The 26847-nt window shown below is 43.0% G+C and overlaps 1 protein-coding gene across 2 annotated transcripts; it reads right to left on the bottom strand.

The window, feature by feature from the left end:
- Positions 1-2782: 2782 nt before the first annotated feature.
- Positions 2783-25943, bottom strand: LOC124257431 (methyltransferase-like protein 27). 2 transcript variants are annotated; one of them, XM_046691479.1, is made up of 6 exons: positions 25758-25943; positions 23506-23646; positions 22899-23027; positions 22246-22381; positions 5657-5755; positions 2783-3198 (listed from the first exon to the last, which is right to left on the bottom strand). In XM_046691479.1, exons 2-6 carry the CDS (start codon positions 23635-23637, stop codon positions 3029-3031), a joined length of 666 nt encoding a protein of 221 aa, XP_046547435.1. In that variant the 5' UTR covers positions 23638-23646; positions 25758-25943; the 3' UTR covers positions 2783-3028. The 2 variants fall into 2 exon arrangements, with proteins under 2 accessions (XP_046547435.1, XP_046547436.1); XM_046691480.1 differs by lacking the exon at positions 25758-25943 and adding an exon at positions 25662-25727.
- Between the last annotated feature and the right edge of the window lie 904 nt (positions 25944-26847).

Raw genomic sequence — 26847 nt, 5'->3', positions numbered from 1 at the left:
GTTCAAGAATCTTGTTTTTGCCAAGCATAAAATCAGTATTCCAGAAACGTTCAGGTGAGCTCCATAGGTTTGTGAATATTGAAGTCAACCAAAAGAGACACTGGGTTCACCTGAATGTTTCCCAGTGTTATTCAATCAGAGAGATGTTCCATAAACTATCGGGGGCGGTGGGGTAGCCTAATGGTTAAAGTGTTGGCTCGTCACGCCGAAGACCCGGGTTCGAATCCCCACATGGGTACAATGTGTGAAGCCCATTTCTGGTGTCCCCGGCCGTGATGTTGCTGGAATATTGCTAAAAGCGGCGTAAAACCAAACTCAGTCAGTCAGTCCATAAACTATCCAAGTTCCTATCACAAGATATACCCACTCGGTCATACTTATCTTCAGTATCCTGCGGCCTGCATATCGGTAAACAGTAAACACATCCCAGTGACCATTCTTGAAGTGCTTACCATCACAAATTACCCGCCCTTGAGTTTCGTTAACATTTTGCCGATCCGTTAACGTTAATACACATGTAAGAGGTAACTCGTATTACTTAGAAATCAAAGCCACTGCTAGTTTCAATGGACAAGAGGATATTTACGCCAGAATGAGGTAGAATTTCATTGCATTCCTTTGAGTTTCAGTCCGTTTATTTTATCGTATTTGTTAAGTCGTAATCATGTTGATATAGATAAAACACCACATTGAGGCTGGTTTGCAATTGGCATTCTGATTGTTACGTCAGATTTCGTTGAGCTCCAATCAGTGGCAAATAGAAATTTCGTGCAGGTAATTTGAGATTGTGATTGATTGAGTTTAGTTTTAGGCAGCCCTCAGCAATATTCTAGCTATATGGTGGCGGTCTGTAAATAATAGAGTCTGGACTAGACAATCCGGTGATCAACAGCATGAGCATTGATTTACGCAATTGGGATACACTGACTTACCTCACACATAAATGTCGCTTTCTGATTGGCTGAGCGCTCTTCTATTATTTTCATTGTACCCCGCTTACAAGCGAGTAACATTTCAATGTACCCGCTGTCAATGGCAACTCATTTGGTACTTCGTGGTAGTAATTCTTTATCTCGAATAACATTGAATCACGTATGATGTACGGAAATTACCGATGTTTCGCGAATGCAAATCGATGGAAGGGAGATAAATTTGTTTTTCTTGTCAGCAAAATCTAGCGATGGCTACAAAAATATTTGTACCCGTGCTTCTAACAATTCAAAATTAACATTAAGGTGTTCGGTAAGATAAATACGTTGTTCACTGGTCCCTCGGGGCCCATGATTGATGGGCTCAGGGAACAGAAATAAACATCGAGGGTACATCATTCGGGCTCAGGGAACATAAATGAACATCGAGGGTACATCAACCCATGGCCCCCTCGTGACCAGTGAACAACTTACACTGTCAACCAAGTCTGCGAGCCTGACGACCTGATCCCGTGAGTCGCCGCCCCCACGGTCTTACGACAAGCATGTGTTACTGAAGATAAATTCTATCCCAAATCTTCACGGGTTGAGATTGTGAAAACTACGGGAATTAATTCAAGCATGGAGGATATGAATGGTGTCATATATGGGTGGGTTTCTCAGGATAAAGCTATCTGCTCAAAACGGTATTTGGTCGGTCGTTTACAGATAAATTTGCAATGGCCGACGTCTAAAAACCTTTCCAGTTGAATTTCATAGAACATGTCATGACTGAATGTCATACAAGGTAGACCGATCTACCTAAAATCAATCTCTACAATTCTGGAAGCTTCTGTTGCCACACTGCGACAGACTTATCACCACACATTCCAGCAAAACGTGAAATATTTAGACCAGGAACCGCAACAAATGAGGAAAATACTTTTTCTCCGAAGGTGGAAAATAAGGATGACTTTCTATGATGTTAACTTCACCTGTTCTGCTCGGGACATTTAAAACGAGATCAGGAGCGGTGGGGTAGACATGTAGTTAAAGCGTTCGTTCGTCACGCCGAAGATTCGGGTTCGATTCCCCACATGGGTACAATGTGTGAAGCATATATATCTGGTATCCCCCGCCGTGATATTGCCTGAATATTGCTAAAAGCGGCGTAATACTAAACTCACTAAAATAAGGTCACCGAGGTGTTTAGATGGGAAGAGCAGGTCACAAAGCGCTTGAAAGTAGGCATTCATATTCAGCCACTATTTACACACTGACGCTAAACAAACATCACAGACCTCGCAACGTTTATTCTCAATGCATGATATTCATCATCCCCAACACATACAAGCGTGTTTATCTCAGATTCAGTAAAGCACATATTATGCACGAATATCTAACAGCTGCATTTACTAGGACCAGGGCAGACTGGCAACACCAAAAAGTCAAACTGGCCAAACGCCAATTTGGAAACGTTAACAGAGAGTGAGTGAGTTTATGTTTACGCCGCACTCAGCAATATTACAGCTATATGGCGGCGGTCTGTAAATAATCGAGTCTGGACCAGACAATCCAGTTATCAACAGCATGAACATCGATCTGCGCAATTGGGAACCGATGACATGTGTCAACCAAGCCAGCGAGCCTGACCACCAGAACCCGTTAGTCGCCTCTGACAAGCATGGGTTACTGAAGGTTCATTCTAACCCGGACCTTCACGGGTTGGTGAGATAACGATTTATACTAACAGAGACCGATTTCTCAAAACAAACTTAAGTTATTACTCAAATTTTGAACCGAGTTTTAGAATTGGAATCAACAGTAACTGGGTTTCTAAACGGCATTTTTAAGCAACAACACAAAGCAAATCAAACTTTTAAAGAATTTTTTTAATGTAAATGAGTCATAATTGACATATTTCGTCAATTGGTTGTAGGTTGTCTGAATAAATATAGCCTTCGACGTACAAACGTTATGATTAATTTTGTATATTGATCGAAGCGCCATAAAATATTAGGAACTATGACAACATGTGATTGTGTTACAGATGATGGTTTCACTTGTAGTGGGAATAAAATTGATTATGAAAACATTACAATTTCAACATTGCTGTATTCTTACAATACTCTATAAACCTGCAATATACCATCAACTCCATGCGATATTTTTGGCATAGTTTGCTCTTCTTCCAGTTTCCAGACCCCTCGAGATTCAAGATCGGAAAGATTTGTACGAATAATGTCACTTTTAAAGTTGCGGTCGTAATTGTTGATCATGACATGCCCACCTGGAAGCAATAAAGCAAGTTGAATGTAAGCATTGAAACAGGAATACGTCATGTTGTGAAACAATTACCTGCAAACTATTTCCTCATGACGTAGAAATAGACCAACGTCCGAGAACAGTCCAGTCTGTGCTGTGACAGCCTCGTACATTGCGATGTACACTTCCATTGTCATATACAGAGACCTGTATACGGTCTCAGCCTCGTGCACAGTGGAGACCTACACTATAACAGCCTCATGCACAGTGGAGACCTATACAGTTAGAGCCTCATACACAGTGGAGACCTACACAGTCAGAGCCTCATACACAGTGGAGACCTATACAGTCAGAGCCTCATACACAGTGGAGACCTACACAGTCAGAGCCTCATAGTCATACACAGTGGAGACCTACACAGTCAGAGCCTCATACACAGTGGAGACCTATACAGTCAGAGCCTCATACACAGTGGAGACCTATACAGTCAGAGACTCATACACAGTGGAGACCTATACAGTCAGAGCCTCATACACAGTGGAGACCTATACAGTCAGAGCCTCATACACAGTGGAGACCTATACAGTCAGAGCCTCATACACAGTGGAGACCTATACAGTCAGAGCCTCATACACAGTGGAGACCTATACAGTCAGAGCCTCATACACAGTGGAGACCTATACAGTCAGAGCCTCATACACAGTGGAGACCTATACAGTCAGAGCCTCATACACAGTGGAGACCTATACAGTCAGAGTTTCATACACAGTGGAGACCTATACAGTCAGAGCCTCATACACAGTGGAGACCTATACAGTCAGAGCCTCATACACAGTGGAGACCTATACAGTCAGAGCCTCATACACAGTGGAGACCTATACAGTCAGAGCCTCATACACAGTGGAGACCTATACAGTCAGAGCCTCATACACAGTGGAGACCTATACAGTCAGAGCCTCTCATACACAGTGGAGACCTATACAGTCAGAGTTTCATACACAGTGGAGACCTATACAGTCAGAGCCTCATACACAGTGGAGACCTATACAGGAGACTGGAGACCTACACAGTCAGAGCCTCATACACAGTGGAGACCTACAGTGGAGAACTATACAGTCAGAGCCTCATACACAGTGGAGACCTATACAGTCAGAGCCTCATACACAGTGGAGACCTATACAGTCAGAGACTCACACAGTGGAGACCTATACAGTCAGAGCCTCATCACACAGTGGAGACCTACACAGTCAGAGCTTCATACACACAGAGGGAGTCAGAGCCTCATACACCTATACAGTCAGAGCTTCATACACAGTGGGAGACCTATACAGTCAGAGCCTCATGCACACAGTGGAGACCTATACAGTCAGAGTTTCATACACAGTGGAGACCTATACACAGTCAGAGCCTCATCACACACTGGAGACCTACACAGTCAGAGCATCATACACAGGAGACCTCATACACAGTCAGAGCCTCATACACACAGGAGACGTACACTGTCAGAGCATCATACACACAGGAGACGTACACTGTCAGATCATCACACACACAGGAGACGTACACAGTCAGAACTTCATGCACAGAGGAGACGTACACTGTCGTATCATCACACACTGGAGACGTACACTGTCAGAACTTCATGCACAGAAGAGACGTACACAGTCAGAGCTTCATACACACAGGAGGAGACACAGGAGACGTACACTGTCATATCATCACACACTGGAGACGTACACTGTCAGAACTTCATGCACAGAAGATACCGACACAGTCAGAGCCCCATACACACAGGAGACGTACACTGTCATATCATCACACACTGGAGACGTACACTGTCAGAACTTCATGCACAGAAGATACCGACACAGTCAGAGCCTCATACACACAGGAGACGTACACTGTCATATCATCACACACTGGAGACGTACACTGTCAGAACTTCATGCACAGAAGATACCGACACAGTCAGAGCCTCATACACACAGGAGACGTACACTGTCATATCATCACACACTGGAGACGTACACTGTCAGAACTTCATGCACAGAAGATACCGACACAGTCAGAGCCTCATACACACAGGAGACGTACACTGTCAGAACTTCATGCACAGAGGAGACCCACACTGTCACAGCCTCATGCACAGAAGATACCAACACGGTTAGAACTTCATGCACAGTGGAGACCTACACTGTCACAGCCTAAAACACAGAGGAGACCTACACAGTCAGAACTTCATGCACAGAGGAGACCCACACAGTATGAACCCATACAGTGGCCTACATTATCACAACCCTCTATACCCATACACACATGTACATGCACAAAGCCCATGAGTTATTCTCTCATGCACATATATTCTAACAGTGACATGAGAATTGATGACATCTACCTGTTGGACTTTATTCTTGTGTAAAATGCTTTGACTTCAAGGCCAGCGTTCATGCTAGTCAGTGTATCCCGTATTTCGTCTAACGTACCTGTCTTTGTGACTCGAGCCAGCTCCTCAAGAGCTTTCACTGGGAGTTTCTTCATGATCTCTGAACTCATACCCACCATCGTCACCACCGTGTAGCTATCTGTGAACAGCCAGATCGTAGAACATTGTGGTACTGGATTTGACTACTGCTGAATAGAAGGTATTACAGCTATGGAAACAACAAGAGCTATAGGAGAAATAGGACATGTCGTATTACCACATGCATTAACCAATCTGTTGGTTTATTCACGGAAAATATACTTGAACACGTATCTATGTCAAACCTTCCTGTAAGCGGCTTAAAAACACTTGGTATGACAGAGAATGTCATGGTAACAAAGTTGAGGCCAGAAAAGCATTGCTAAAATACAGGACTACGAAGATCTAGTCTCATTTCGATACATACAGAGTTTTGCGAAAAAGATATAAGACCTCTGTTAGAACCAAGCACAGAACTTTCAACTTCAACAGACCTTATTATTGGAAGAAACTGTATGCGATAGCAATGCGTTTTGGAAGCAGGTCAAGAAAGACACTGTGAGACAAGATTACACCATTCCACCTCAGGCAGGGTTTGACCATTTTAAAGAACTTTTCTCAGCAGGTGATACCCAGGAAAGGACTACCGCAGGGAATCATGATATAGACAGTAACCATGTTGATACTGTTGATGTCCCAATTACAGCTAAAGTAATCACGGAAGCTGTGAATAAATTAAAGAGTGGAAAGTCATCTGGTCCGGATTATATAATACCAGAATTACTAAAATCATCACTTAAGTATATATTGCCTTACATAGAAAAACTCTTCAACAAAATCCTTGATATAGGTGTTTTCCCCAACGGCTGGGGAAGTGACATTATTGTTCCTATACATAAAAGCGAGTGCCTCAAAGACCCGAACAACTACCGGTGAATTACCTTAAAAAGTGTGTTTGGAAAGGTTTTCACATCTATCCTTAACAAGCGCCTATCGACTCGGACTGAAATTAATCACAAGATATGTGAAGAACAAGCAGGATTTCGTCAGGGCTACACTACTACGGACAACATCTTCACACTAACTGCCTGCGTACAAAAATATCTCAGTAAAAGAAAAGGTCGCTTATATGTTGCTCTAATTGACTTTAGGACTGACTGACTGACTGACTGAGTTTGGTTTTACGCCGCTTTTAGCAATATTCCAGCAACATCACGGCGGGGGACACCAGAAATGGGCTTCACACATTGTACCCATGTGGGGATTCGAACACGGGTCTTCGGCGTGACGAGCCAACGCTTTAACCACTAGGCTACCCCACCGCCCCTTGACTTTAGGAAAGCATTTGATTCTATCAATAGAACAAAACTGATGGACGTACTTCGAATCATCAACCTGAGTGGGAAAATGCTTCACATTATTGAATCTATGTATTCACGAGTGTCAGCTTGTGTTAGATGTAGTGGAGCCCTATATCACGGGCCAGAAACGGTGGGTGTTGTTGTTTAAACGTCGCGTGGACGACGACTATACACAATCCATTGACATGTTGCACACCGGCGTGAAGCTGGTTCCCAGGGCCAACTGGTGGTATCATCAGAAGTGACCTGTCTTTAACGGGTTCGAAGACGGGGCGCTTTTAAGCCCGATTTGACCCGATTTACGGCAGTATTTCACGCTGCAGATGCTTGTTATGTTTCGTACATCGACCCCGTGTCTTAGCTTTCACGTCATGTGCGACACGTGCGGGTGTCGTCACGTTTTCCCACCCTTAAAGCCCCCCGAAGCTAAGCCCCGTGCGTGTGACGGGAGCCAAAACAGCTCAGATTTCATATCAAAAGGGGTTTGATCTCTGCATCCCGCTTGCACTAATCGTCTCGCACCCGGAGAAAGAAACATATGCACGCATATCATATATGAAAATGTTGCCACGTGGACAAGGCACCTGGGATCGTCACGGGGTCGACGTGGGGCACCTGGTTGGACGTCCACGTCCATTTGGCCATCTGATATAGACATGTCTTTTTACCAAGAAAAGAGCCTTGCTCTGCGATCATCTTTTATACGTCGCGTGGACGACAAATATACGCAACCCATTGACATGTTGCACATCGACGTGAAGCTGGTTCCCAGGGCCAACTGGTGGTATCATCAGAAGTGACCTGTCTTTAACGGGTTCGAAGCCGGGGCGCTTTTAAGCCCGATTTGACCCGATTTACGGCAGTATTTCACGCTGCAGATGCTTGTTATGTTTCGTACATCGACCACAGGGTTTTGTTGTTACTATGGATCGAAAGCCCCGTGTCTTAGCTTTCACGTCATGTGCGACACGTGCGGGTGTCGTCACGTTTTCCCACCCTTAAAGCCCCCCGAAGCTAAGCCCCGTGCGTGTGACGGGAGCCAAAACAGCTCAGATTTCATATCAAAAGGGGTTTGATCTGTGCGTCCCGTTTGCACTGATTGTCTCACACACGGATCCCCTTTTGCTACTGCTGTATATAAACACAATGGGCCGAAACGACAATTATAGAGTTTTGGAATTACGATAAAATGATGATCTACCGGACAGGGCATGGGCGTTTAAACGTACCTACACATACACTTACGAATGGAAAGCCAGAACTGGGCATTGGCTTTTGACGTCAAGTGGACGCCATCCTTGCCTAACAGTGCAGGTCCCATCCTCATGTGCTGGCTGTGGTCCCAAAAGGTGGCATCCAGACGGCGTCGCAACATCCTCTTCAAGCGCCGATTCGTCTCCTCCACCTTCCGCTTGTAGGCAGAGACCGTCATGTTCCTTGGTTTTACCCTCGGGAACAGACTTCCTATCACTGCTCTGGAGCCCGGCCGTTTCCACCGAAGGTAGTCCAGAAGATCCAGCAAGTCCTCAACCAGGTTCTGAGGATCAGTTGACGCCGACACGTCGTTCTCTCCCACTTGAAAGAAAACAATGCCCTGGAAACCTGCATCAAGGGCATCCACCACTGCTTTCATCCGAGCGACAGTCGCCCCTCCTATCCCACGCACGGAAGTGATGATGCCACGTGGAGGGGGACAGACTTGATCAAGTCGCCGCACGAAGCTATGTCCCAGGATGGCAAAGTGGACGGGCTTTGAAACAGGACCTTTAAAAAGTGTGTAGGCCATGGCTTGAATGAAGTCTTCAACAATGAGTTGTGTCAAACAATGTTAGCACAAGTGCCGTGATGCTTGTATCTGACTGCTAGGTATATATAGCCCGGGCGATTGAAAAGTGTTTGTATTAAGCTCTGCATTGAGGTCACAGAGTCAATCAATCATTCATGGATTAAGGCCGGTTGGTAGCTTAAACCTGACACGACTCACTCATCCCATTCACTTATGCGATTAAACAACCGATCAACGATTGGCGCTTTCAGTCGTAATTCCCGCCACTTGGTTGGCTTCCATGTCTCACTCAGAAACTCTCGGATTAGGCATTACAATCAAAACATCAGAGCAGAGCCTGTGTGCCCCACCACAACAAGTGCCTCTGCAAACGTGACGCCAATCAAGGCTCATTTGAAGACAATGAGGTGAGTAAGAACTCACTATGAAGCTACTTAAGGGATGTAATTGTGTGAAGGTGACCTTTAGTAACAAACAATAAGAATTAAATATCACAAAAAACGTGTCTCCGTTTTCTCTTCACATGGAAATAAAGACAATACCAAGGCTAAACGTAGCAAAGAAATCGTTTTATTCATCCTTCCAGACAACATCAAACCAAGTGCAAACATAGCAAAAATTCAGTTCGCCATCACACCAGGTGGAATTGAAGACAATACCACGGCTAAGCGCAGCAATGAAAACGTTTTATTCATCCTTCCAGACAACATCAAACCAAGTGCAAACATAGCCAAAAATTCAGTTCGCCATCACACCAGGTGGAATTGAAGACAAATATCCGGGCTAGTTCGTAGACATTGAAAGCATGTTCCCCTCACCTGGAAACAATACTATCAATGCCTCGGCCGGCCTACCGACTCAATTCATAGAACTTGAGTAGAAAATCACTTGAGCCAAGGATTATATTTCAGTTTCACATGCCCGACTTTACCTCGATGTTTTTTCCCGTTTAATTTACTGGTATTATTAGTTCTTTGTTGTTATTGTTTTAAGTTTATGTCATTGCGGTTTGGGTTAGGGATTCAGCTTAAAGAGAAGGCCGTAGGCTTTTAGTTTTAATTTATGTTTTTTTTTCGGTTTTGGTTTACGTTTTAACCTTCTTTGTTTTAAGTTTATGTCATTGCGGTTTGGGTTAGGGATTCAGCTTAAAGAGAAGGCCGTAGGCTTTTAGTTTTAATTTATGGTTTTTTCGGTTTTGGTTTACGTTTTAACCTTCTTTGTTTTAAGTTTATGTCATTGCGGTTTGGGTTAGGGATTCAGCTTAAAGAGAAGGCCATAGGCTTTTAGTTTTAATTTATGTTTTTTTTTCGGTTTTGGTTTACGTTTTAACCTTCTTTGTTTTAAGTTTATGTCATTGCGGTTTGGGTTAGGGATTCAGCTTAAAGAGAAGGCCATAGGCTTTTAGTTTTAATTTATGTTTTTTTTCGGTTGCGAGAGAGAAGGACTTATTATTGCCCACATCGATGTTTTTCGTCCCCCTTTAATTTACCGGTATTATTAGTTCTTTGTTTCGTGTTGTTATTGTTATTTTACGTTTTAACCTTCTTTGTTTTAAGTTTATGTTACTGCGGTTTTGGTTAGTGATTCAGCTGAAAGAGAAGGCCGTAGGCTTTTAGTTTTAATTTATGTTTTTTTCGGTTTTTAGGTTAGCGTTTTAGATTAGAGAGAGAAGGACTTATTGCCTTTTCACGCTAGTTTTATGTTACATCGGTTTGTGGTTAGTGTTAGTTTAGAGCGAGACAGTGTTAACTTGTACTTTTATTTTTGCATTCCCCATTTGTAAGACGAACATGATCATGACGCGAAGCATTTGTGCATCACAGTCATATACCAAGAATGGATAACCATAGCTCACGCATTCAATACTCTAACAATTGCATAATGGACAGATGATTCAAACATGTCAGCACAAATATATAATACGAAACATTAAACCTGGAAGGATACAACTTTGATTTCAAAGTCCGATTGCTGTGATGGCGCAGTTGAGTCTACGCAGGAAGGTCGTCGTGGTAGATCAGATCTCTGTGAATTCTTCAGGTACTGTTGACAATGGCAGTGGAGCTGCTACACGTGATGAACAATACATACTACAATTTACATCAACATGCATAACAAACGTCAGAAAACGTCAATGTCCGTCTGGCGTGTAGTGCCATTGCGCCTACCCATCAATGGGTGACTTAAGCATACATAGCTGTAGACACTACAGCAATATACCTCTCCTTTCCCATATGCCACACCTTAGGGAATTGCAAAGATTTGACACGGCAAATCATGCACAGTTACCACCAAATCGCCTCTGAGCGCCTGCCGGGACTCGAACTGGTTTGCCTGCGCCAGCTACCGTTCCGCCGCTAATGCCTCTCCTCTAAGGGTCGCCCCTTCACTCCCATGCAACACCAGCATTTCGTCCTGCTTCCAGGAGAAATCAACCACCGTTTGCGCTTGCTTACTGTCAAGTCGCCTCTGAGCGCCTGCCGGGATTCGAACTGGTTTGCCTGCGCCAGCTACCGTTCCGCCGCTCATGCGCCTCTCCTCTAAGGGGCGACCCTTCACTCCCATGCAACACCAGCATTTCGTCCTGCTTCCAGGAGAAATCAACCACCGTTTGCGCTTTTGCTTACTGCCAAGTCGCCTCTGAGCTGCCGGGATTCGAACTGGTTTGCCTGCGCCAGCCAACGCTTCGCCACCATCGCCCTCTCCTCTATGGGGCGACCCTTCACTCCCATGCAACACCAGCATTTCGTCCTGCTTCCAGGAGAAATCAACCACCGTTGCGCTTGCTTACTGTCAAGTCGCCTCTGAGCGCCTGCCGGGATTCGAACTGGTTTGCCTGCGCCAGCTACCGTTCCGCCGCTCATGCCTCTCCTCTAAGGGTCGCCCCTTCACTCCCATGCAACACCAGCATTTCGTCCTGCTTCCAGGAGAAATCAACCACCGTTTGCGCTTGCTTACTGCCAAGTCGCCTCTGAGCGCCTGCCGGGATTCGAACTGGTTTGCCTGCGCCAGCCAACGCTTCGCCACCATCGCCTCTCCTCTATGGGGCGACCCTTCACTCCCATGCAACACCAGCATTTCGTCCTGCTTCCAGGAGAAATCAACCACCGTTTGCGCTTGCTTACTGTCAAGTCGCCTCTGAGCCCCTGTCGGGACTCAATGTGTTTCAGTTCTGCTACACCGTGGCCGCATCGAGCATCTTCGGGAGAACCAATGACGAATAGCATGAGCAACGTCGCGCGCCGTTACAGAAGCTAAACACCAAGGCAACGAAAAGCTTGATCATGGTGGAGGTCGGAATTATCCCGCTATGCACTACCTCGGGTCCCCCATCTTTCCAACCTCCGTCGGCAGACGTGGACGGCAGCGTCGCAATTTTCACATCGCCGTGCCCGTCGCATCGTCTTGCCCGGGAACATAGGCAAATTTCTGAGCCAGTGGCCAGCCTGGCTCTTGTCCCCGTATAAAGAATACCCGTAAATACGTTGGATAGTTAGACTTTCGCCTGAGAGTACTATGCATTTTAAAAAGTTAATAAATACTTTATTTGAAGGGTTAGAAAAACGCCCTTTGCATGCACCTCCGCCATTGAATGGGCTTTCTGGCAATATAAGTTAATTTGATTTCTGTCTTTGGACAGAAAAGTTATATAGGATTTCTTGCGGAAATATAGCAAAACATGACGATTTTACAAACAAATTGTTCAATATATATTTTAATTTTCAGGATAGATCCAATTTGTGTTCACCACCGTCACCGACGTCAAAAGAGCTTTCTAATGATACCAATACAGGTTTGTTGCAGATAGGTATAACGGAGTTAGAAGCAAACAAAGACGCGATAAGGCAAAGACTGAACAAGGGCGCATTTGAAAGGCCGATCACACAAGAAGCGGCGGTATAAACCGGCGTGCGTAACGTCTCAGCAGAACATCGCACATGTCTGAGTTATACGTCGTTAGGAGCGTACTTTCGAGGGCTTTCGACTGCATTAGACATAGTGAAAATCGGACCATGGACATATAAATTATAGCCGAACACTACATCTGCTGATGGCGCAGGTGACACGAACACCACAGACGGCGGCAATTTCAGATGTGTGGAGCACCGTTGCAAAATACTCCACATGTGCATGTTATACATCGTTAGAAGCGCACTGGAAAGGCCTTTCAAATGCGTTATAGATATTAAGAATCCAACATTGCATAATGAATTTATGTGGAAAACATCTTCCGCCCATAGCACATGGCACACGGAAATTATCATTATACGCGTACAAGACCTTTGCACAGCGGCGCAAATGTGCATGTTACACATCGTTAGAAGCGCACTGGAAAGGCCTTTAAAACGCGTTATAGATATTAAGAATCGTACTATGCATAATGAATTTAGAACAAAAAACATCTTCCGCCCATAGCACATGGCACACGGAAATTATCATTATACGCGTACAAGACCTTTGCACAGCGGCGCAAATGCGCTTGTTATACATCGTTAGAAGCGCACTAGAAAGACCTTTCAAATGCGCTATAGATGTTAAGAATCCAACATTGCATAATGAATTTATGCGGAAAACATCTTCCGCCGATATCACATTGGAGACGGAAATGACCATTATATACGGACATCTAAAGTACCTTTGCGCAGCGGCGTAAATGTGCATGTTATACATCGTTAGAAGCGCACTGGAAAGGCCTTTCAAATGCGTTATAGATATTAAGAATCCAACTTTGCATAATGAATTTATGCACAAAAAACATCTTCCGCCGATAGCACATGGGACACGGAAATGACCATTATACACGAACAACACTGGTACCTTTGCGCAGCGGCGTAAATGTGCATGTTATACATCGTTAGAAGCGCACTGGAAAGGCCTTTCAAATGCGTTATAGATATTAAGAATCCAACATTGCATAATGAATTTATGTGGAAAACATCTTCCGCCCATAGCACATGGCACACGGAAATTATCATTATACGCGAACAAGACCTTTGCACAGCGGCGCAAATGCGCTTGTTATACATCGTTAGAAGCGCACTAGAAAGACCTTTCAAATGCGCTATAGATGTTAAGAATCCAACATTGCATAATGAATTTATGCGGAAAAAATCTTCCGCCGATATCACATTGGAGACGGAAATGACCAATATATACGGACATCTAAAGTACCTTTGCGCAGCGGCGCAAATGTGCATGTTATACATCGTTAGAAGCGCACTAGAAAGGCCTTTCAAATGCGTTATAGATATTAAGAATCCAACATTGCATAATGAATTTATGCGGAAAACATCTTCCGCCGATATCACATTGGAGACGGAAATGACCAATATATACGGACATCTAAAGTACCTTTGCGCAGCGGCGTAAATGTGCATGTTATACATCGTTAGAAGCGCACTGGAAAGGCCTTTCAAATGCGTTATAGATATTAAGAATCCAACATTGCATAATGAATTTATGTGGAAAACATCTTCCGCCGATAGCACATGGCACACGGAAATTATCATTATACGCGAACAAGTCCTTTGCACAGCGGCGAAAATGTGCATGTTACACATCGTTAGAAGCGCACTGGAAAGGCCTTTCAAATGCGTTATAGATATTAAGAATCCAACATTGCATAATGAATGTGTGCGGAAAACATCTTCCGCCCATATCACATTGGAGACGGAAATTACCATTATATACGGACATCTAATGTACCTTTGCGCAGCGGCGTAAATGTGCATGTTATACATCGTTAAAAGCGCACTGGAAAGGCCTTTCAAATGCGTTATAGATATTAAGAATCCAACTTTGCATAATGAATTTATGCGGAAAACATCTTCCGCCGATAGCACATGGCACACGGAAATTATGCAAATGTGCATGTTATACATCGTTAGAAGCGCACTGGAAAGGCCTTTCAAATGCGCTATAGATATTAAGAATCCAACATTGCATAATGAATTTGTGCGGAAAACATCTTCCGCCCATAGCGCATTGGAGACGGAAATTACGATTATATACGGACATCTAAAGTACCTTTGCGCAGCTGCGTAAATGTGCATGTTATACATCGTTAAAAGCGCACTGGAAAGGCCTTTCAAATGCGCTATAGATATTAAGAATCCAACATTGCATAATGAATTTATGCGGAAAACATCTTCCGCCGATATCACATTGGAGACGGAAATGACCAATATATACGGACATCTAAAGTACCTTTGCGCAGCGGCGTAAATGTGCATGTTATACATCGTTAGAAGCGCACTGGAAAGGCCTTTCAAATGCGCTATAGATATTAAGAATCCACCTTTGCATAATGAATTTATGCGGAAAACATCTTCCGCCGATATCACATTGGAGACGGAAATGACCAATATATACTGGCATCTAAAGTACCTTTGCGCAGCGGTGTAAATGTGCATGTTATACATCGTTAGAAGCGCACTGGAAAGGCCTTTCAAATGCGCTATAGATATTAAGAATCCAACATTGCATAATGAATTTATGTGGAAAACATCTTCCGCCCATAGCACATGGCCCATAGCGCATTGGAGACGGAAATTACCATTATATACGGACATCTAAAGTACCTTTGCGCAGCGGCGTAAATGTGCATGTTATACATCGTTAAAAGCGCACTGGAAAGGCCTTTCAAATGCGTCATAGATATTAAAAATCCAACATTGCATAATGAATATTATAGCTGTCAAGGACCAACATCAGATATAGAAATAATTACCAAACGAAACAAGCACTGATTTTCGCTGATAGCGTCGGCACACCAGATGGGAAATGTCGCAGATGTACGTGTTATTCGTTTTAGAAACAAATTTGAAAGGGCCCATATGCATTATAGATATTATGGATCGCACAACGGATGAAGGACGAAAAAAAGCGACATGTAGGTCGTTAGACACGAATTTGCATATAGACATTATAGCTGAAAAAAGAGACCTTATATATATATATACATTGTCATATAAATGAATGATAAACATTGCGAAATACACGTACGTCTACGTATCAAATAAGTTGCACAATGGTGATTTATAGCTCGTCGGAACCACCCCAAAGAAACTTTAAGAGCTATTCGTATTAACCAGCACTCACCACGTGGAGGTTGCTCTTTTAAGAGTGCCATTTTCATTTTCCTGCACCATTCCCACAACAGCAAGTTCGAACAGCGAACCCCTTTACTACTGTTGTATAAACCTAATGCGTCAATACTGACATTAGGTTATGGAATTACAGGTTATATCCTATTACTTCTAGCCTATAGTTGATTATGGTTTGATCATCTTTCCCTGTTTCTGTTACCTTTCCCTTCCCCTACCTTCCACTATCCACCTAATTTATTACCTTTTGGGCTTGATGAGTTTGCCTTTGCCTTTACTTTTTGCCTTTTCCTTTCCCCTACCTTTGGGGTTTGGGGCTGGGGCTGGGGCGCGCTGTTGGAATGGACGCCGAGGCAGGTTCCTCACCGTCGTTTGATGCACTAGCTGCTTGTTTGATGACACCGGCTACAAATGCACACTCACTAGCAGCCTGTAAGGGTGTTTTTCACATAATATTTATCTACTGTTTTGGGCCATGTGCAAGATAGTCACTGGCCATCTTACGTTTTGCATCATCATCGGGATGCTGCCTTGCCACTTCAGTCTCCAAAGCTTTTCGAACATCCGTGGCTGTAAATGTCTTACGTTTATTTCCCTCGTTGGGTTTAAAGAAACCTCTTTCGCCCTGGAAGCGGGCCAACTCGAGGGACATGTTACCCACTTCGGTACCATTGTCCACCTTTCTGAAGAAAGGCGACTTTTCCGGCTGGACATCTTCAGGCATGTCACCACGTATATACCGGCGGTAATCCCTGAACATGTTGTACTCCTCTTTGCACAAGGTTATGCTGACCAGGAAGCTCGTGGACGTCTTGTGGTCCATGAACGAAATTTGGTACCTGCCGCCAACGGATCGTGCCTTATCAAAGTCAGCCAACTTCATACAGGATGCCACCGAAGGTCTTTGGGCATGACCAAGTTGAATTATCCCACAGGACAGGTACCGCATCACCAGGCGCTGATCGTCATCGGATTGTCGATCTGCCTTGGCCCGATCCAGGATGTCCCTCACCTCCTGTCTGGTTGCAGGATCTGTGTATCCCTTTGAGCAACGGAAATGGATGGCGGTTGCCTGGTTTCATCTCTGAATTCTGCAACAGATTTATGGGCTTCCTCGCGTTTATATTGTTTACTTACACCTGTATATGAACAATTTGTAGCACTTGTAAACCTACGCAAATTATCGCAAACCCTGGGTGACATTTTAACATATGTTTGACAGTAGGTGAGAAAGGATTTGACTGCTGCCATGTAATTTTTAATGGCACCTGCAGAAACCCTGTTTTGCGAAAATACCATGTTGAAATGATGTATTTCATCTACGTGCTCAAATATATCAAAATTGATACAAGCCATATTACTATTTGGGAATACCTGTTTTGGATAAAATAGAAAAACTTAGAAACGCGGCGACATGTGTCCCCAGCATTACGCCCTGCTTTTTAAGAATATTGGTTAAATATTGCTTAAACCCTGAAAGTGTGGGTTCACTTTCAGGGAACCTATCATATAAGCCAGAGTTAGTTAGATTAGCCCTGACTGAGTTGTGTTGGTAATTATACTGAGTACCATTTCTGTCGACCCAGTTAAACCAGTACTGGTACTCGGCATTGATTATTATTTGAAGGAGAGGCTACAGGTGCGTCCTCTCCTTGTATTGTGTGGCCAAAGTGTTTTAGTACCCTGATGTACTCAGGGATTTGGTTTTGTTTATTGTGAATGTGCCACAAAATGCCAATAGAGCCGACATGGACACAAGCTGAGTAGCTGTATAAGACTCGCTTTGGCGGCGATTTTGGGCATGAATGGCGTTTATAGCAGCAGTAGAACTGTTAGGATAACATTTTTTAAATGCGCAACGCCTTTGTAATATGTTTTGCACTTTTGACAAACCACTGATACATTTGTGGAAGGCATACTGGCAAAAGATTCACTGTACTATGTTTCTGGGAGCTACAGAAAAGGGCCTTGATGTCACAGTTTTGTACTTGGATATTTTAAGAACCCTATTTATGCTATGTATCAGTTTGATATATTGAGCAGCGTAGATGACTTATTAAAACCAAGCAAAAGGTAATAAAAGTAAAGTTCACTTGCCAATAGGGATCGTCAACGCCGACTGGTATTCGTCCACTAAGACACTCGGTCTGTGATGATGATATTGTGAGCATTCACTTATATTACCACGTCCCCGCCAGATAGCCAATGGAATGGTTTAGATGAAGGTCACTGTCATGTGACCAAGTCGGATGTTTTAAGGGAGAGGAGGAAATTGTGAATTGCCCATCTCCATTCTATGCATGACGTCCATTTGGAGGGGCAAGGGCACGCCAAAAGGTGTGAATTGCCCATCCCAATGAAAACCAAGCATTCTATGCACATGGCCGAAATCAGTCGGGCGACAAGATTATAAAATCACAAAGCTGCTTATCAAAAGAAGGATATCTTCACGGTGACGAAATTAAATTTGCTGATTAGTGGTACATCTCCGGAAATTACCTGCCACGCCTCAGACTAAACAGTAAATACAGCAGAGTGATATACAGCTAATGAAGTGATAATTAGATTTACAGGAAGCTAGAGATGTGCATGTATATACAACGAATCCATGAGGACAGGTCAAACAGACGTTATAAAACAATGATGATACGTAGATGTGATATATAGAGTGTGATATAAAGCTAATTAAGTGACAATAGAGGCGGCTTTTGTGATAAAGTATAGCTGTCATAAAGCCGACGGGCCGACGGAGCATGCACGCCAGATCATAGATTTGATCCGGTATCAGCAAAATATAACTGCGCGCAGAGCCCGACTATCAGGTGTGACTCGAATGCACATTATACCTTGGCAGAACCGCATTTTCAAGGGCTTTCCGATACACTAACATTATAAATAATAACACTACAGGTATTGCTGTTATGGTTAGATTCCAAACGCTTGTACTTTTAGTTCTGTCAAGCATGTTCATTCCTGTATTGCTCAACTATCTAATGTTGCACAACAACATATTACATATTCCCAGAATCCCCCATGAATAATCTTGCAAATGCACTATATATGTAAATATTAACACCGCCGGTATAGCCGGTGTACAGATTCATCTAAATTCCGCCAATCTATATCACGTCCCATATATTTTGCAGTTCGCACATTAACACTTATATAGCTCCACCACTGAATGTGCAACATGTGCGTATTATACATTGTCTAAAACACGCCTTCATAGGCTTTCAAACGCGCTATAGAAATATATATTCTGAGGTGATCTGTAAGAATAGTAGCCGTTATATCACGACTGCGCGTGTGTTGGCGAAAATTGCTATATCACAGAAGAATTGAACTTCAGTAAAATTACACAAAACATCACGTCGGAGTTTCAATCTGGACTGGTTACCAGGGGCAGCACAATATTCACGTTTGTATATTTGGAGAGAGCGTTTCCCAAGGTTTCCAAGAACGTATAGCATGCATAGATATGACAAAGTAAAAGGCTTGAAAAATGCCATGGCGCAGGCGACTTCCACCGGAGGCTGGGTGGAACAAATTTCTTCCACCGGGGCCTACGTGGAAGAAAAACGCACAGCTTAAAATCACAGAAACCTTAATTGCTCGGCTATAAAGTTGCGTAAAAACAAACGGAAACATTCTCCGTGTAGCCACAGGACACAGCTATCCAACGACGCGCGGCATGCGCGTGTAAGGCGATTTATGCAGCCCCCAAGGGAGCCGTGCTGAAATAGGTGATACAATCTGGGAGGGATTATGCTAACACCAACCCTGTCTCTGCGCCAGTCGGTCCTTCACCTTGCAACTAACGGCAAACGTTCCTTAGTGAACATCTTACGTATAATGTGGACATATGGAAAGTTACCATTCAAGACCTATCTAAAAATATTCGACACCGAAATAAAGCCTATCCTGTTATACGGAAGTGAAATATGGGGACACACACGAGTCGACGCAATTGAGAGAGTTCAATATCTTGATTGTAAACGCTACATTGGAACCGGTACGAACACACCAAATGCTATGGCCCATGGGGAGTGTGGACGTCATCCTCTGTATGTGGATAGTGTCGTCAGAAGCATCAAGTACTGGATCTGACTCCTTCATCTCCCGTCTCATCGACTACCACGCAAGGCATATGACATGTTGTATAATCTGGACAATGAAGGTCGACATACATGGTGTTCCGACGTTAGAACCCTACTACAAAATGTTGGAATGGGATATGCTTGGGCTTCACAAGATGTTGGTATTACGGAATATTTTGTTCAGGACTTTAAACAGCGTTGACAGGATATCAGTTCTAAACAGTGACATGACCTTTTAACCAGCAGTTCAAGATATGATACATACTCAACATACAAAACAACTCTTGATGCTGAAGAATACTTATTAGACTCTTCACTACAAACGTTTGCGCGCCAGTTTGCTCATGCAAGAGTTGGACATACAAGTCTACAGATAGACAGAGGCCGAATATCAAATATGCCCCGTGAGCAACGTATCTGTCCACACTGTGATCGAGATGAAATCGAAGATCTGTATCATTTTACTTTGATATACCCTTCCCTTGACACCATCAGAAAAGCTCTTCTACCAAGTTATGTGATCAGGAACCCATCAGTACAAATATTCTCAAAACTTATGTCAACAACTTCACACTCTGTGCTTACAAAATTAATGGCATTCATTCATGTTGCTTTTGAGAAGCGAAAATGATTGTGTATAATATCACCCATATTATTATTATTGTGTCGTGTATGTGGGCCTATGGCCACACATGCATTATGAAAACAAACATTTATGCATATGTTAGAGCTATGGGGACTATCGCAGCTCTAAGAGAAATAGGATATATTAGATATTAGTGCAGGGGGAATTGTCGGAGCTGTAAGACAAATAAGATAGATGAGGAGTCAGATCTTGGGGAACATTCGGAGCGGTAAGTGAAATAGGATATATGAGATGTTAGAGAGCTGGGATCTATTGGAGCCGAAAGTGAAATAGGACATATGAGATGTTAGGGAGCTGGGGGAACTATTGGAGCCGAAAGTGAAATAGGATATATGAGATATAAGTGAGCTGGGGGAACTATTGGAGCCGAAAGTGAAATAGGACATATGAGATGTTAGGGAGCTGGGGGAACTATTGAAGCCGTAAGTGAATTAGGATATATGAGTTGTTAGAGAGCTGGGGTACTCTTGAAGCCGTAAGTGAAATAGGATATATGAGATGTAAGAGAATATCAAATATGCCCCGTGAGCAACGTATCTGTCCACACTGTGATCGAGATGAAATCGAAGATCTGTATCATTTTACTTTGATATACCCTTCCCTTGACACCATCAGAAAAGCTCTTCTACCAAGTTATGTGATCAGGAACCCATCAGTACAAATATTCTCAAAACTTATGTCAACAACTTCACACTCTGTGCTTACAAAATTAATGGCATTCATTCATGTTGCTTTTGAGAAGCGAAAATGATTGTGTATAATATCACCCATATTACTATTATAGTGTCGTGTATGTGGGCCTATGGCCACACATTATGGAAACAAACATTTATGCATATGTTAGAGCTATGGGGACTATCGCAGCTCTAAGAGAAATAGAATATATTAGATATTAGTGCAGGGGGAATTGTCGGAGCTGTAAGACAAATAAGATAGATGAGGAGTCAGATCTTGGGGAACATTCGGAGCGGTAAGTGAAATAGGACATATGAGATGTTAGAGAACTGGGGATCTCTTGGTGCCGAAAGTGAAATAGGATATATGAGATGTTAGAGAGCTGGGGGAACTATTGGAGCCGAAAGTGAAATAGGATATATGAGATGTTAGGGAGATGGGGAACTATTGGAGCCGTAAGTGAAATAGGATATATGAGATGTTAGAGAACTGGGGTACTCTTGGAGCCGTAAGTGAAATAGGATATATGAGATGTTAGAGAGCTGGGGTACTCTTGAAGCCGTAAGTGAAATAGGATATATGAGATGTTAGAGAACTGGGGTACTCTTGGAGCCGTAAGTGAAATAGGATATATGAGTTGTTAGAGAGCTGGGGTACTCTTGGAGCGGTAAGTGAAATAGGATATTTGAGATGTTAGAGAACTGGGGTACTCTTGAAGCCGTAAGTGAAATAGGATATGTGAGATGTTAGAGAACTGGGGTACTCTTGAAGCCGTAAGTGAAATAGGATATCTGAGATGTCAGAGAACTGGGGGAACTATCGTAGGTATAAGGGATAAGGGATGTCTATGATTACTATGATTGCCAGTTTGACCATATCTGCAATAATTCTCTTGAGTAATATTATTGCGCCATAGTTGTAATTATTTCATCTGACTCACTATCGGCAATATCAAGGGTGTTTTCGCCAAGTAGATCACAGATGTATCGCCCATATAGGTTGTCCTTCTTGGCCTCATCCAGCATCTTCTGGGACGGCTCCAGACCATCAATGTCAACAAATCCATGTTTCCTCATCTGAAATATTGAGACAAAGAGCGACTAACTTGATACGTCATAACTCTTTCATATGAAAGATCTGCAAAACAGAGAAATCATTTACCCTGTCAAATATGATGCCGCGTGTGCAAAAACAAATTCAGCATCGAGTGATATCTACATGCGTGATATCTACTCCCTCGACAGTGGTGATGTCTTACAACACGCGTAACATCCTTAACTTCCCGTAGATCATGTGATACCCGTGACATTCCCTCCGTAGACAGTGGTCAGGCAATATGCGTGATATACACTACCTGGAAAGAGGTCGTTCTGTATGTTTAAGACCCATAATGGAGATCATGCTACATGTGTAAAACCCCCTACGAAGACAAGGTCATTGTATGTGTAGCACATCCTCAAATCAGGGAGGTCATGGTGTATGCACGACACTGCCTATTTAGACGGAGGTCGTGCTCTGTTAAGGAACTTCCCTACGTAAGTCATTGTATGTGTTATTGCATTTCCTTCACTGAAAGATCAATATATTACTTACCTCGAACGCGGCCATCCCTGTGCCAGCGGCCACATCCAGGATCTTGATATTCTCTCGGTTGCTAGGATACAGGGCTGCCAGGCTCTCACCCATCCATTTCGGGCATTTGTAACCGACAAGGTTCTGCGCCTGATACCATGCGAGAAAACATACCAACTTACATGACATTAACCTAAGGCACGACAGACTATGACCAACAGAGCGACAAAACATAGACGATCTTAAACCTGAATGATCCATTGTTATTAAGAAACATATACCGAATCTAACGAGAGAGCTTCCGCGATGTTGAACCACAAAAAACATAAAACAAGCTGTAAGCGTCTATTTTCCTAAAACGGATTTTTTGTATTACCGAATTAAGTTTCCCGTTTGCGAAACATACGTCTAACTGGAATGACTTCTGATAACTTCAACTGATCCTTGGATGTACAATGTCCAAACATTTCCCCAAAAGAAATATACCTAACGTGGTTTCAAAATCAAAATAATGGTTGTGAAATGCTTACACCCCGCAAAAATATTGCCCTTTAACAAACGAGTGCTTAATATCTGCCGATTTGAACAATGTCGCGTAGTGACTTGAGTCCAGATATGTCATGTGTACCTTGTTGTACTGTTCACTTATTTCATCAAATCGCTTGACAATGGTTTCATTGTCCAGGCCCTTCTCCATCATGTAGTTGACGACCCTCTGGCCCTCCTCCACCTCCACGGGAGTATACTGTGGCTCGGCCATCTTCAGTGTCTAGCAATCAAAACAACAGATACAGTTGGATTATTTTCAAGAGTAACATTCGTGAACGTTTCAGTGAGAGAGTAAATGTTGCTTTATGTCGCATCAGCAATATTGCAGCTTTACATGGACTGTTGAACCTTGATAGTCACGACACGCTCCGCTCTGCCTCAATTCTCAGCACTGGACCCTAAACCAACGCTGAACCATGTTAATCCTCATAATACCCGCCAAAAACATTTTATATAATGGCTTTTATATTCTCACTATACCAGGCACAAAAAGAGACTACATTATTTAAATTCTTTCTAACTTATAAAAAGTTTCTATGTAAACTTCAATAGGTGAAGAACGGCGTGTTTTATGTCCATGACATTGACGTTACGACTTCAAATGCGGGCCAGTGGTCAAGCAACAATATCTTGTATGTCCACCGCGAGCAGCAACAACAGCAATGCAACGCATAGCTAGAGTCTATCAATGGGCATGGGAGGCGTGTGCCAAATCACGATTTACGGCACGTTATTTGGTGGATTTGCGTCACGGCGTGGACGTCACTTGCTTTATAACGGTGTTAGCATCAACAACGAAACGTCGCATCCCTTGCAAAAAATGTTAGATATACGTAAAATATACGTTTTTCTAACATATATTTCCTGTGTACACAGTTTCTCTTTGTGGCTGGTATATTTCTACTCTTTCCTTTCTATATTCTTCTATTTCGCTATCTCTGCCATTTAAAGAGAGGTATCCATTTACAACTTTTGCCTGAGAGAGACAAACTTGAGTATGCGTGGGCGGTGTGGTAGCCAAGTGGTTATATAAATAGTTCACTCGTCACGCCGAAGACGCAGGTTCAATTCCCCACATAGGTACAATGTGTGAAGCCCATTTTTGGTGTCCCCCGCCGGGAATATTGCCTAACGTAAAACCATACTCCCTCACTCACTTGATCATGCGTAGTTTTCCCACGAGTTTTCCCACGATTTTACTGACAAACCAGTGTGTCCAGGAACATGAGTCTTTTACCCGGACGCTATAGAACACCTGGTGTCATGAATGAATACTACAAAGACGTATCTAGTTACCTACGTATTTATATTTCACGCTATATAATCAGTGCCTGCAACACATCACAGTTTAACCACATCAACGGATTCTCAGGGATTTTAACATTTCGATATTCCTTTAAGAGCTTCTCACTTCGTCCAAAAGGCCATCCCTTTTGTTGCTGCTTATATAGCATAATGGAATCTATATATACAGGTTTTAACAAAGATTAAAAACCTCGTTTATGTCAGTTTGACCTAACTCGAACTCTTTTTACCCTTAGCTGTGTTGAGATATAGGGTGACCTAAATTTTAAGCTATATTACTGAAATATGGGCCGAACGTCGAACTGGGGTCAGGCTGTTATATAGCAGCGTGAATAGTGTACGTTGTACCGTGCATCTAAAGATGTGTGTAGGTGTTTAATAACAAAGTAGGATTTTGTTCACGTTATGCATCTAAAGGTAATAATCTTTGTGCGTTACTTTATCCATTAAACATGTATTCAATGTGTCGCGTCTCTTCGTGTCTTTATGAGATTTATTTACATAGCATCGCAGTATACGAGGCGACAGGTATACATGTTCAAGATCCTTCTGGTTGAGATATAAGTTGTGGCTTATTGTAAATGACTTGATCATCTAGCTACAAACGTTATAAAGACGTAGAACATGCCACAGCAGGAGATGAAGCATTAGTTTGTTGATACTGAGTGTTAGTGGCATGGGACTTTCCTGAAGGTCACAATCCTTTGAGTCATTTATGTCAGGCTGACCTCAGATGACCGTGACCGTAGCTGTTTAAGATATTTCATGTCATTATTTTAGCCTTAGCCTTGTGAACGGGGCTGATTTGAGATATTTCATGGTGCAAATCCTAAGGTGTATAATTGTGTGAGGGTTAATACAAAAAACTTTAGTTATCTTAGTTCTTAGTCTTGGAAGAGTGAACAGGTCCCTATTCCACGAGCTATATACCCGTGTAGCACTATCTAGTCAAGTCATGTCTTTCTCGAACCTGCTTTGATTATGCCAGAAAAAGTCACACGGCTAATACACGCACAACGAACTTACCCTTGTCAAGCGGAGCGGTTGTCAAACGATGTCAGGTTAAAATATTCCCCTGTAGTTGTACCGGTGGAGGATCAGTTTGAGCAAACCGTGTGTCATTGAAAACCGTGCTTGTGCTAGTTTCTTGTGTCCCGGTAAATAACACAGACGGGACAGTTTATCTATTCTGAACAGGCGAGCTACTGAATGAGTACATTTCGCACTGATTAATATGTTTTTATGACGATAACAAGTGTGCCTTTACTAAGGATCGTTTACCGGTATATAAGTCCCTATCTCAGCCTGGTCACCGGGTGATTGGGTCAACCTGACCAACGTATAACACCATTCTGTACCAACACATAACAAATTTCAATGCGTAAATATTGTGAGCATTTAATGTCTAAACACAATGATATTTACACACACATGTCAAGTGTTTTTACATATCTTTAGTAGTGTTGGGGAGTCAGGTACACAGCTGGTCCTAAGTACGTCATCATTGTCATAACTACCCAGGGGCGGAGAAAGCTTTTTGAGAAAGGGGAGTGCACACTATTGAAAAGGAGGGGTGCAAACTTAATTTTCATCCGAGTTTCAATGGTCATTTAATAAACTTTCAGGGCAAAGGGGGCCCTCCTCTGGATCCGCCTATAGATGGGCACCAGGGTCGACATTACTCGCTGTTCATGCTTTCCAGCTTGTTACAGCTCAGGCCATATTCATTTATTTCTTGCGGTTCGTGGAATGCTTGCGTGATGAAGATATTAAACTGTTGGAAATTGGAATAACGTCCTCACCTGTTACTATGTGTCTAGGTTCTTTTACCTGGAGCTTCTCTCCCAGGTAGCAGCCGAGCAGAAACTGCCAACTTCTAAATACGTATAGTGACCTTTCTTTAGTTATACATAGAAACATTTAAAATAACAAACGTTCTGTAAAGGGCTTCCGGGAGCGCAGTGAACTCTGACCTATCTAATTGTGTCCCGCAAACAGTTCACCCCGACTCCAGATTTTGCACGTCGTTTTATCCCCCGAGCTTGTCAAATTATTTAAAGCATTCATCAAATTCCAGATCGTGACTGTTTCACTAAACCGTCTTTAAGATGTCATA

The sequence above is a fragment of the Haliotis rubra genome, unplaced genomic scaffold (genome assembly GCF_003918875.1).
Source record: "Haliotis rubra isolate DU_JTF1 unplaced genomic scaffold, ASM391887v1 Scf66, whole genome shotgun sequence".
In the NCBI taxonomy this organism is placed as follows: Eukaryota; Metazoa; Mollusca; class Gastropoda; order Lepetellida; family Haliotidae; genus Haliotis; species Haliotis rubra.
This window is presented reverse-complemented; position numbering and strand designations above follow the sequence as displayed.

Bases quoted from the DNA above. Each gene is read 5' to 3' on its own strand.
- LOC124257431 (XM_046691479.1), bottom strand. From the start codon at position 23,637: ATGGCCGAGCCACAGTATACTCCCGTGGAGGTGGAGGAGGGCCAGAGG. The intron at 22,382-22,898 runs GTAAGTAATATA...TCAATATTTCAG, and splicing joins CAGGGATGGCCGCGTTCGAG to ATGAGGAAACATGGATTTGT. The intron at 3,199-5,656 runs GTACGTTAGACG...TATTGCTTCCAG, and splicing joins GGCTCGAGTCACAAAGACAG to GTGGGCATGTCATGATCAAC.